At 55.5% G+C, this 11828-nt stretch overlaps 1 protein-coding gene across 14 annotated transcripts in view; it reads right to left on the reverse strand.

The window, feature by feature from the left end:
* The window catches only part of MBNL3 (muscleblind like splicing regulator 3), a 94435-nt gene that overhangs the window by 29582 nt on the left and 53025 nt on the right, over positions 1-11828 (reverse strand). For all 14 annotated transcript variants that reach the window (XR_003094252.1, XR_003094251.1, XR_003094250.1 and 11 more), the window contains exon 3: positions 7614-7778. Coding sequence is in view for 9 of the 14 variants with exons in the window: in XM_025205034.1 (XP_025060819.1) it covers positions 7614-7778 (165 nt within the window). In the remaining 5 variants the exon portion in view is untranslated. The remainder of the gene's footprint in view (positions 1-7613; positions 7779-11828) is intronic.

Consider the following 11828-nt stretch of genomic DNA (forward strand, 5'->3'; position numbering starts at 1 on the left):
AAGTCGGCGGGCATTGCAGCCTGCTCCTCGAGGCAAGCGCTAGCAATTAGACTGGCGTCTGCTGAACGGCTGTCATCATTTGCGTGGTCAAGGCTATTTTCAGAGGCTCAGAGCCTGGCCGGTTCTCACCACATCGGGCGGGCACCTGCCACGAGCTGTCCAAGCTCGCCCGATGCACCCACTCCTGCACGGTGGCCCAAACTTCCCTGTCTGCCTGTGCGGTAGGATTCGGCTGCGCTCCAGGGGGTCCAGGGCTGGCCGAGCCGGCTCTACATCGTGGCCATGTCTTCATCCCCTCCCAATCAGCCTGGGGCCACTGCCAAGAAGCAAGCGCTGCCCACTTGTTCCTGCTCTGCTTGGCAGCTGGCATTTAGGCAGAGGAGCTTGCCTCGAGGGTCCTGAGCACGAGCTCTCCCAAGGCAGAGTGTGGCACTGGGGCATGATCCCCTCCAACCACCTCCTTTGTCTACTTGCTGACCCTTAGCGGGGACGTGATACCGGACATGCCCGCTGCCCTTCCCAGAGCCCCGGGGATTCCCAGCATCAGGGGAGTACTGACGTGGTGTCACGCCACCATGCATACATCCAGGATTTTAACAAGGGGAGGTGCAGAGGGTGAGATGCATCATCACACATGAAACAACACCTATTTTTCTCTGGTTAAAAATAAACTAGAAGCTTTACTAATGTGCTAGCAGTCTAGGGCTGTATTAGTCAGTTTGAGCGAAGCAAAAACAAGCAGAGCTTCACAGGAACGAGTTCAAAACAGCCGGCAGGGCTGTGAAATAGGAGCTCCGCGACCAGGAGCAGCCAACAGACATCAGGCTGGCAGAACAAAGGTGAGCTTGATTGGTTGAACATCAACACCAGTAAAATGATGAGAGGGTCGTTCAGATGAGTGGAACGAAGAGGTAGATGACAATGAGCCGTGATGTCAACGGTCATCGCTGCCTGACTACCAATGCCCCCGCTCCTGCCAGCTGGTGTTAAGCTTTGGGTGGAGCAGGAAGCAAAGGGAGGTACAAGTGCACCCTCCTGGATCCTGCCCTGCCCAGCGGAGCTCGTCTGGCCGGGAGCAACCCCCAAACACATGCACGTAGGAGGGAGGCCGCAGCATATGTGCCGGCTTGGCTCAGCCCTGCCGGTCTCAAGGTTTTGCAGCCGTCTCCTCTGCCTGTGCCAGTTTGACGCCCCGGTGCCACTTACTAAATGCGGCTGCTCTCCCCTGCCCTGCCCTGGGGTGCAGATTGAACCTCGGGAGCTTCACACTTGCTTTTGCTCCTGCTGCTCGCCTGGTGCCAGCCCTCCTCCAGCTGCTGGGAGCGAGCCAGAGCCTCAGCTGCCAGCACAAATCCCAGCCACAGCCTCTCCTTCTCTGCAGCCCTCTGTGAGGCCTCTCTGTGGGCTGGCGACCAGAGCAGCTGCTGACACTGCCAAGCCCGCAGGGTTTGCAATGCAAATAAGAAGGGGGGGGGCCTCAAAAATCAAGGGGAGATCAATGCAGGAACATGCCATCAAGGCTGACGGTGGTTTTTCTGGTTGCCGGGCCCGTCTCCCTGCCTCGCGCTGGGAACCCCCACCGGGCTTGCTCCATGCCGACGGGAAGGGGGCTGCTCCTTGCTGCGACACTTGGGTCCACTTTGGGATCCAGCCCCGGAGGCATGCCGGCGACTTCCCTGTATGCTGGCGACGCCTGATGGGAACTGCTACTTCAATGGTACTAAACCCCAGATCCGCACTCTCCTCCCTGACCCCATCATCCAGGCACTGTCTTCATCCCCTGCAAAGCAGGGCAGGCCATGAGGCTGTGTCCACAGTCCATTTTACCTACGTGCTATATCCTCTTATGTTCCTTCAGCATGCAGGCAGCTAGCCCCTGGTAAAACCTGCTGCCCTCAGACCTAGGAGAGGGCAATTTTAGTGCAGCACATGGGGACAAACCTCAGACTTTCCCAGTAACACTAGTGGCAGCAGCACAGCGCAGATCTTGAATGCACTCCCCTATAGGTCTGGTCCAAACCCCTTAGCTTGGTTTAAAGCACAGGAAAAATCCTAACTTGCTCCTCAACTGGGTCCACTGATCAAGGTGGCTTATAAAAAAAGCTTGTGAGCACTCTGAGTGTGCAAGACAATACGGCCCATTTGGTTTGCAAGGGCTTTTGAGTTGTGGCTAAATGGGCTTCAGATCAAGTATATCCGCATAACAGCTCTGATTCATCACTGATGTTTCCAACAGCCTGCCGGGGTATGGGACATGCAGGGCTCTGGGCCTGGGAGATTCAGGACCTGAAGGACTCCAAAATGCAAAGGAAACCTGGGGAGTTCTTTAGATGACAGCAACCCAAACCAAAGGATGCCGAGACGATGCTGGAAGTAGACATGCGTCTTTCAAGGGAGCTCATTCCCTGCAGAGCCCCTGGCACGTTCTGCAGCAACGCAGCTCGAGCTGCAGCCCCGGCCTCCGCAGATCTGTTTCTTTCTGCACACCGGGTCTGCGATCATTCAAGTTTGGGGCTGTCTGTAACAAATGCAGCAGGTGCAGCCAGTAGGAGAAAGGCTAAAAATCTAAGGGAAACAGGTTACAGGCTGGTGGCAGGGCATTAGTGGCTGGCCGCAGTTAGCAAGATCAGGTCATTGATAATAAAAGCAATTACAGGAAAGGGATGGAGGAGGAAAAAAAAAAAAAAGAGGATCTGAAACAGCTGAAGAGGATGCAGCTAGGACAAGGTGGAGGCAGCACCCAGCTTCTTCACAACTGCTCAGCAAGGCAGAGAAAGGGGAGAGGGGCTGGGATTAGCAGCTAAGTGAACACGGCAATGGAGGGGACCACCTAAACTTCCTTAGTCTCTGGCCGAACACAAAATCCAGGCAGCACAAGAGCAGGGCAAAACGAAAGAGGCATTGGGCCATGCATGACGGCAGGGTGGGCAAGGTGGCTGGAAAGACCGGCAGCCCTGGAGCACTGGATGAACCGAGGGTGCCTGGATACCCCCAGGAGCTGTGTTTTACCCAGAAGGATTGGGAAGGGAAGCGGGGGGCACGACTGGGACCAGAACAGCAGGACACAGATGCGGGGGATCGAGTGTAGCAGATAGCAGGGTGCTTGGATGGAAAAGCAGCAGAAATGCACCTCCGCCGAGATGCAAGCCCAGCCTGCAAGGCACCGCGGGCTCCGTCCGCAGCAGCGGGGATCAGGCCCTTTCGAGATCAGGCGCTCCTTGCACGTTTCTCCGCTTCGTGGAGCAAGTGGCCTGCTGCTACGGGACCCTCCCACGGCTACGCGTGGGCACGGGAGCGTGGCAAACAGACGGCGAAGCCGATCGTCCCGGGGCTGAGCGTCTCTGCTCTGCCGGCTGCGCTTGGCCGGGGACTTTGATCTGTGCCGCGGCAAGGGCTGATTTTCTTAACAAATTGGGAGCTGTTTTGAATTTGCCTAATTAAAAACGTGCTCAGGCTGGCAAATCAATGCTGAAGGGGGGAGGAAAGGGGGGGGAGGGGAGGGGAAGGCTGGAAGCCAGCAGGAGGTCATGATGAATGCAGCCCCGACGCCAGCTCCACCCGGGCCAATAATGCTTGTTACTGCGTTGCCTCTGGTCCTTATAAGGGAAGACCTTGAAAATAAATGGGAACCCCAGTATGAAATGCAGACACACCTTTTGGTAGTGCTCAGACATGATGGTGCCAGAGCCTCTGCAAGACAGAGGGCCTGAAGGCAAATGGGTTGGGCTAGAAGAGAAACAGAGGCACCAAGAGGTGAGCTGCCTCACCCAAGGCCATGCAGCACATCAGTGGCAGGGCACGGACAGGCACTGAAGCCAAGCACCTGGACAGATCCCATGCTCTATCTCCTGGCCTCTCCCTTTACCAGAGCTAGTGGGGCCAGAGCTCAGAGAAGCACAGCTCTGCTTCTCCAGCCGATCCGGAGAGCCCTGGACACCTGCTCTGTATTGCCAGGATGGTGCAAGCCAGGCTACGCAGGCTTTGACAACACGCAAAGGCAAGCAGAAAGGATGGGACTGATAAGGATAGGTGACAGTGTTAATTGGACCTGTCTGTCATATTGATCAGAGGCTTGCCCCCATCTCCGCCAGACACACACCTCCATTTATAACAGAGATATCAATGTAGCCCCCGCGCCGCCGCCAAATGAAAACATATTGCAGCTACACGCCTTCCTTCTCGGCCTCCCTCAAAGCCAGCAATTAAGGCTTGGTTCCAGTTTCCCAAACTTGCCTTTGGTATCACGCACCACGTAAAACAGCCGAGCGGTAAGACTTTTTAAATACTGTGGGATCTGCTTAATTGGCACCTGCCTGATCTCTTTGGGGCGAGATAGCCAGCGGCTGAGATACGTACGCTGTGCTGGGTAAACTCACCGCTTCGTGTCAGGACTCGAAGGGCTGGAAAAGCAAGCTCGGTAGAAGGCCCGGCTTGAAATGAGATTAAATGAACCAAAAGCATTCACGTGCCTCAGCCTTGCTGCAGAGCGACCAAGGGACTTCAATGCAGGGAGTTTCAATAAGCAAGAGCCCAGGCACGCCCGCTCACTGCTGTGTCCAGGTTTGCAGGCTGCACTCAGAGATGGCAACACGGGGCTTCCTCTCTATTGATGCTGCAGGAAAATGACCTCTGGGATGTCCGAAATGGGTGCAGACTGGTGTAGGTGCCAGTCCACAGTCAGGACGCATTCAGCGCTGGTCCAGGTACCATGGTTCAAGCCCAAGGTCTCTGGCGCCCCGTCTACGTGGCTGCCTTTCAGAGTGGAACCGCGCTTCAAAATGTCGAGGCGCGCAGTTCTCGTGGACCTCTCTTTCTAAACCATCCCAGGCCTGCCCTGAAGCCGGTGCTAAGAAAACTTCTCTGCAGCGAGACCAGTGAAGCAGCGCAAGAGATGCCTAGAGAAGCTGTGGGCCCTCCATCACTGGAGGGGGGCAAGACGAGGCTGGTCGGCCACGGGGTGGGGAGGATCTAGACGTAGCGATGCCTGTGTTCGTTCTTCCATGGGTATTTCCCCCGCTTCTGGGCTTTGCTGGTCGCTCCCACCCATCTTCCCCCATCCCTTTTTCTGCTATGGGCCCACTTCTTTAGGACTTCAATGATTTCTAGGATCATGGATTTGTCTGGGATGGTTTGGAGGCGGTTGATCGTGGCCTGTGCAGATCCCTGCCAGCCCTGCTTGTCCATGACGGAATTCGAACCAGCTCCAATAGCCCTTTGGTGGACGTGGCGGGGAAAAGGGAAGTCGGCAGGTTTCACTTCAGGCCTTTCCTTGGAAGCCACAAGCGAACAAACCACAACCTCTTTTCACTTCTACCTTCAAGATGCATTTCTCTCCCACGGCATCACCGAGGAGGCCCCGCGCTGGCTATGGTTACTTCTGCAATGAAGCCATGAAGGAACCCAGGCAGCTTCAGAGACCCCAGAGAGTTTGCACTAGGTATGAATTGGGCCCCTGGGTTTTAAGCAGGGCAAGATGTGACCTTTCCAGAAGGGAAAATTGAAAGGTGTTTTCACAAGCTGAGCCATAAAATACAGTACAAAATCCCCGTGGAGGAAGGCCCAGCTGGGGACACGCCAGCCTCCGAGAGGCTCTAGGAAACCATCCCTATTGCTCTCTGGGAATTCAGGCCTTTCTTCTCTAGCACCTTTATTGAGCTGCTAGCTCTTCCCTTCTCTTCGGAGGTGCCTCTGAACAAACTTCTCCCCCCTGCACCCTGGGGAAAGGGTCTTCACTTCAGGAACAGCAGCCTGTTTGGTACCCGGCCTTCTCTGAGGATATAATACCAGGGTCAGCCAAACAACCCTCATGGACCTTATGGGGCCAACACTCAGGACATCGGGGTTCAGTTCCCCAGCTCTGCCATAGCTCGGGGCATCTCTCTCTGCATCCCTCAATCCCCTGCTCAAGGGGGGAACAAGGAGCAGGGCGCTGGGAGGAGACGTCTGTTCAGAGGCAGCTCGGTTCTGCATTTTTACTTTAGCCCAGCTGTACGGCACCACCACCACACCGGTCGGTCATGCCGGGGGAACAGCCTTCTTATTCCAGATAACGCGTTCAGCCACCGTTATCCTTCTGAGCAGGGAGCATGTGCCACCCGCGATCAGCGCTTACACGGATCTCAACGCCCGTCACAATCAAATCGCAGCTCAACGGGACAGACCGGGGATATTTCGAAGGGCGGCTATTTCACAGATGTCATCCCTGCCAAAGAACGACACCCAGCCCACAACGGCTGTCTGGGCTTGGAGCGCATTTTTATGGCAATAACCAGTCCTGACGTCGAGCCTGGGAATGAGGGAGGATTCCCCACTTCCCCGAGCCAGAGCTTAATCACCCTCTCTCTATAAAACCCAGGTCTGATCTTCATTTCTAAAAGTCGCTCGGGTACTTCTTGCTTTCTTTTGAAATGCATGCATAATAATAGGTATAAACCATCCACCCAACCCCACCGTACTCCAGAGATAGCCACAGGCCCCCCAGCCACAGAGCCAGCTTGCCACGGGGCAGTCCTGTGCCATCCTAAGTGAGTGAAGGGAACGCGTGGGCAAGAAGCAAGAGTTTCTCTGAAACCAGATCCCAAACACACATGTCCTGGTTTTCCCTCCCCTACGTGCAGAGAGGCTAATCTCTTACCACTGCACCTGCTAGCAGTGGCAATACTTGGGAGGAGGATTTAATTAGTGCAGGCCAGCTGGGCCTCTACAGGGAGGCACCTAAAGAAAATATACTGATCCGTGCACCTAAAGTCAAATCTCTCTCTTCCTCCAGCTGCGGGCCACATGAGGAAGGGCTGCCTTTGGGTGGCAAGCAGGACCAGCACCCAGGAGAAGGGGCTCTGGCTCTTCTAGGCACTACCACAACACCAGCAAGGAGCACACAGTCATACAGAAGCCAGCGTGGAGACACGTACAGACCCCACATGCATGCGTGCGGGTCAGAGACTCAGGGAGTCATGGCTTTTGAGCGCATGCTGTTGCAGCAAGGAGATCTTTTTAGATACCATATTTGCAACGACCAAAGGTAGCCACTGCCTGCATCCATCAGGGACCAGGACCTTCCTTCTCTTAGCCTGCTGGACCGCACGCTCCTAAATAACACCAGCCGCTGCAAGAGCAGGAGCAGGGGAGTGCCGCCCGCGAGGAACACGCGAGCTCGCAGACTGCTGCAGGTGGGGTCTGCATTGCATTCATCTTGCCTGGTCTCAGCCCACACCTTGGGAAGCAAGGGGTTCACAAGCCAAGGGATGGCAGGACGGAGACTAAACAGCTTCAGAAAGCTGCACGGGGACGTCGGGAGAGCCCAATTTCCGACTTGGTTTTCACACAGACCTTTCTTCATGCTACACCCAAGGGGCACCGTGTCAACCAAGATGGTTTAAGAACGTCCACGTGTACTGTGGACTCTGCAAGGTCTCCCAGGGGACTTGGGGCTGGCAATAATCTGTTCTCAATGCTTCCAGCCTACAGCAGGAGCCGTGCAGCTGGTGCCTGATGCCTGGCAGGGATGCCAACGAGGCATCGTGCGGGCACAGGGGCTCTCTCGCCCGAGCCTGAGCGCAGGATAAACGGGGAGGGAACCTGCAGAGAGAGGACCGGGCCGTCGCACGACTTACAATTGGCTGTAGCTGGGCGCCCGGGAGCATGAACTGCATTTGCTGTGCAAACATGGCTGCCGCGGTCTTCTGCTGGATCAGGTTGTTGCGTCCATTGATTTCGAGCTGTGTTTTTAAGTGTGGGGGAGGGTGGAGATATTTGCAGTTCTCTCGAGTACACCGGCCCTGGAAGGGAAAGGAGACAGCACGTCAGCGAAGGCAGCGCTCGGGGGCCAGGGAGACGACGCGCTCGCTAAGCCTCTAACGAACACCAGCACCTACATGGAAGCGTTCACCTGCCTCCTCTCCCCTCCCTTTGCTTTTTTAAAAACACCTGTGCAATTTTTACAGCAGCATCTTGCTCACGTGAAAAAGCCTCCAACAAAGCCCCCGGAGGTTTTGTTCAAGGGAGCCGATCAGATGAAAGGTAGACTTGGAAAATAAGCAAAAGACTATTGCAAATAGAAATGCTGTTGCGGTGGCTGTTGTGAATGGGCAGCACCGCCGCACCAGCGAGAGACACCCATTTCCTTGATTAGTTTTAACCATTGCTCTGCGGATCCGTGGACCCAACGAGCCCAGCGCCAGACTGCTGGAGAGCAGCTGGAAAGTGAAGTGAACTAAAAACAAAGCGCTGAGGCTGGTTGCCCCCCTGCCTTCCCCCCCACTTCCCTTTCAGACCCGAACCCATTACAGGAGGTAACGTATCATCAACAGAAATGCATCTGATTTGCAAAATTCATGCATCCTGCTTTGCTGAAGGTAGCATGAGAACTGCAGGGATGGGTTTAAAACAACCATGCTTTCTCCATCACAGCATTACCTTACGTGAAACAATACAGCTTCACTGCCACTATAGTCAGTAGGTCCCTCGCATCCTTTGCAGTGACCATGCCCGTTTCCCACCTGTGAAATGCTGCCTGGTTGAACACTGAAGAGGAGGAGGAAGGAGGGTGTTGCCCTAGCTCCTGTTACTCTGGACGGCAGAGAAAAGCATCACTAATATCACCGATCTGGGGGAAAAAAGCATTGCTCCAAATATTTAAACAGCACTGTTGAAAGCACAGGGCCTCTCCGCCAGGCCACTTTGTGCTCCGCGTTTAGAGACATCACGATCCCAATAGATGGTGAGCTTTTTGGGGCAAAGACCATCTCCTTGGCTATGAGCAGACATGGCCTGGCTTCACATGCAATCACCCTGCCACTGGGGCTGCTAGCTGCACAGCATTCCCTTCATTATGCTGCTCAGCAATACTATTGATAACGAGGACAACATTTCCAGGGCGGGTGTCCTCCTCTTCAAGAACCTGGCTTTGGAAACCGAGTTCCCAGCTGCATCTTAAATACTGGCTTTAAGGAAGGGAAAACACGACCACGTGATTCAAGGCCCTGCCAAACTGGACACGGGACTCCAGACGTGTCCTCCCCAGTGCAGACTAAAGGGGAAGAATCACTGCCCTCCATCTGCCGGCACCGCTCCTACCGATGCAGCCCAGGATGCCCTTAACAAGGGCACACTGCCGGCTCCGTGCCACACAGGCAAAGGAAGCTCAGAGCCACCTCTGTCCTCGCTGGGGAGGTTGGCCCAGCCCGTGGTGCAAGTTAGGGCTGCTCTCACTTATGCCGGCAATCAGTCACAGCTTCCCCGCAGGTGAGGACTGCTACGATCCCTCCCAGCCCTTGCATCTCCAGGCCCGGTGAGGCTGGAAGACGGAGGAGCCGGCTCTCTACCTGCCGCACACCCTTGGGGACCACGCTCGGCAAGTCTCAAGCCTCACGGCCCTGCAAGGCATCAGGCTGGGCCTGCGATGCAGAGGCGTGAGGCTGCTGCAGCCTGCTCTGCTCAGAGGGTGGGGAAGGACGAGCTGGGGATTTGTTTTCTAACCACTCGCTCTCCTTGCTCCCACCCCAACTCAATTCGAGCTGCAGCGACACCTCCCGCCCTCTGCATTAAATATGCACGCCGATAAATATTTAATCACTGGATGGAGAACGAGGCAAGGCGTTTGGTAGCTGACAGCTAAAAAACCTGCATTTAAAAGCCCGCTTCTGCAGGGAGATTGGCCTGGCTCATCTCTCTCCAGGAGGGGCACGGGGCTTGGCACCACCAGAGCCAGCCCTTGGCCGGGGCAGGACCGTGGTGGTGCCACCAGGTTGTTTTTCCTTCTGCAGCTGCCTGGCAAGGCCCTGGCCCAGGAGAGGAGCAATGCCCTCGGACACTGCTTGCAGGACAGGGTAGCAGGAGAAGCCAGCACTCTCCTCCCTGCTCCAAGAGGCAGACAGGGATAAAGCTAACTCCCCAGGTCCCTGCGTTACTAAACCCATGTCATCCACAGCCCCCAAAGTCTCCCCTGGCAGGTGAGAGCGGGGTGTGGGGCTGCCTTTAACCACAGGAAACCTTTTGAAACAACTGGCTCAGCTCCTGCGCCAAGAAGGTGGCCAGGGAGATGCATCCCCAGCCAGAAGCGGCTTGCATCGGTGCAAAGCAAGGGGCCGAGGGCACCCTTTGGATGGGGAGAGCCTTTGCCCCATGCCGCGATGGGCCAAAGGGTTGCAACGGAGAGCTCACCCCGGCACCCACAATCACCCGGCTTGACCCTTCCCAAGGGCAGCCGTTCATCTCGCCCGTCAGACGACTGCCACGCGGGACTGGGACCTGCACCGGCACGAGGGCAGGCAGCTGAGAAGCCAGGCAGCTGCTCTTTGACAAGCTAATATTTACAAAGGTGCTCTATCAGCCCTAAAAATTCCTCTCGGCCGAAAGCTGGCACGCAGGCCTTGGCCTGGGGAGACGTTCATTCCTACCAAATTTGGAATACATTTGCGTAGACGGTTTTTTTTAATATATTACAGGAATGGAGGGGGGGGGTGTGCTACTGGTTTTGTAAACAACATTCAGTGCCCTATTTTAACTTAAAAATGGGCTTCTTGTTCCAACAGAGACGTCTCGGATCATTGATCTGTCACGTAGAGCACCCCGGCTAGGGCTGGAGCGCTTTATTTTAAGGGTGGGAGCTACTTTAATTACAAATTGGGGCGTTGTGCTCTTTGGTGCCAATAAATTAGCATAAAGCCTTAGGCCCTGATGCTGAGATTGGACCTGGGTGGTCAGGAACTGGCACCCACGCAGAGCTTTGGGGGTCTCCGTGGACTCCACACCTGTGCTGGGGGCTGTCCACGCTGATCTGAGGGCCGCAGCATCAATGACTAGTGCCCTGACCATTCCCACTCCCTCGGGGCATACCTGCAAAGCCTAATTCAGAAGCATCACAGCACAGGCATCCAAAACCAGACCCCTCCTGAGGCTCATATTTGGATCAGAGGTACCGCTGAGTCTCCCTGCCACGGATGCATGTGAAGAGCTCACCAAAGTCAGGGTGGGTTTTTGCATCTCCTCTATCAAATGCTGGGGACTGACAAGAAAGGGACCTGGATTACAGGGACTGAACGTCGCAAAGCACATGCCCATGATTGTTTAAAATATCCCTAATAAGATACCTGCCCTTTGAAAACATCCCTTAGGCTCTACAGCAACATATCCAGGGCATTCAGAACAGGATCTGAAATCCCACATTTCCACAACGGTTCTGTCCTTTTAAAGCTTTCAGCAGGGTACGAAATATCACGACCATTTGCAAGGGAACATCTCAGCCTATTGTGATTAATTTTGAAGGCTGATTTCAGCCTTAGTGGAAGGGGTTGGGACATTATTTGGCCTTTAATTATCAACCTGTTCCATCAGCGAATTATCCATAGGCACGGGAGGTGTTGAGGGGCCAGGCGTGAGGCAGGCCACCTCTGCCAGATGTGGAGGCAGATGCAGCTAACAGAGCAGCCGGCGGGACTGGGCTGCACCCTGGCTGGCCCGGGAAGGCAGGGGGCTACAAGGTGCCACGCAGGACTTGGGGGGCATGGGGGGCAGCGCAGGACTGGGCCGAGCCTCCTGCCCACGACCTACAGGAGTCTGCAGGCTTGCAATGTGTTTTTAATGAAATCCACTCATTTCTCACCTTCCCGGACACCTTGCAAATATTGACTCCGAGGCAACACGTGCGCTCGCTCCCTGGCCCGGGGCTGGACACGAGCAGGACGAGAGGAAACCCTTGGCTTGCAGCAGATGCTGCCGCTGGCCTCAGAAACGAGCTCCCTGCAACGATCGCTTCCAGCTCCTCACAAAATGGAAGCAGCTTGTGATGGCTGGCAGCGAACGCTTCTGAGGGCCGGAGGGCACGTGGG

The sequence above is a fragment of the Alligator sinensis genome, unplaced genomic scaffold, assembly GCF_000455745.1.
Source record: "Alligator sinensis unplaced genomic scaffold, ASM45574v1 scaffold1059_1, whole genome shotgun sequence".
NCBI classification, from domain to species: Eukaryota; Metazoa; Chordata; order Crocodylia; family Alligatoridae; genus Alligator; species Alligator sinensis.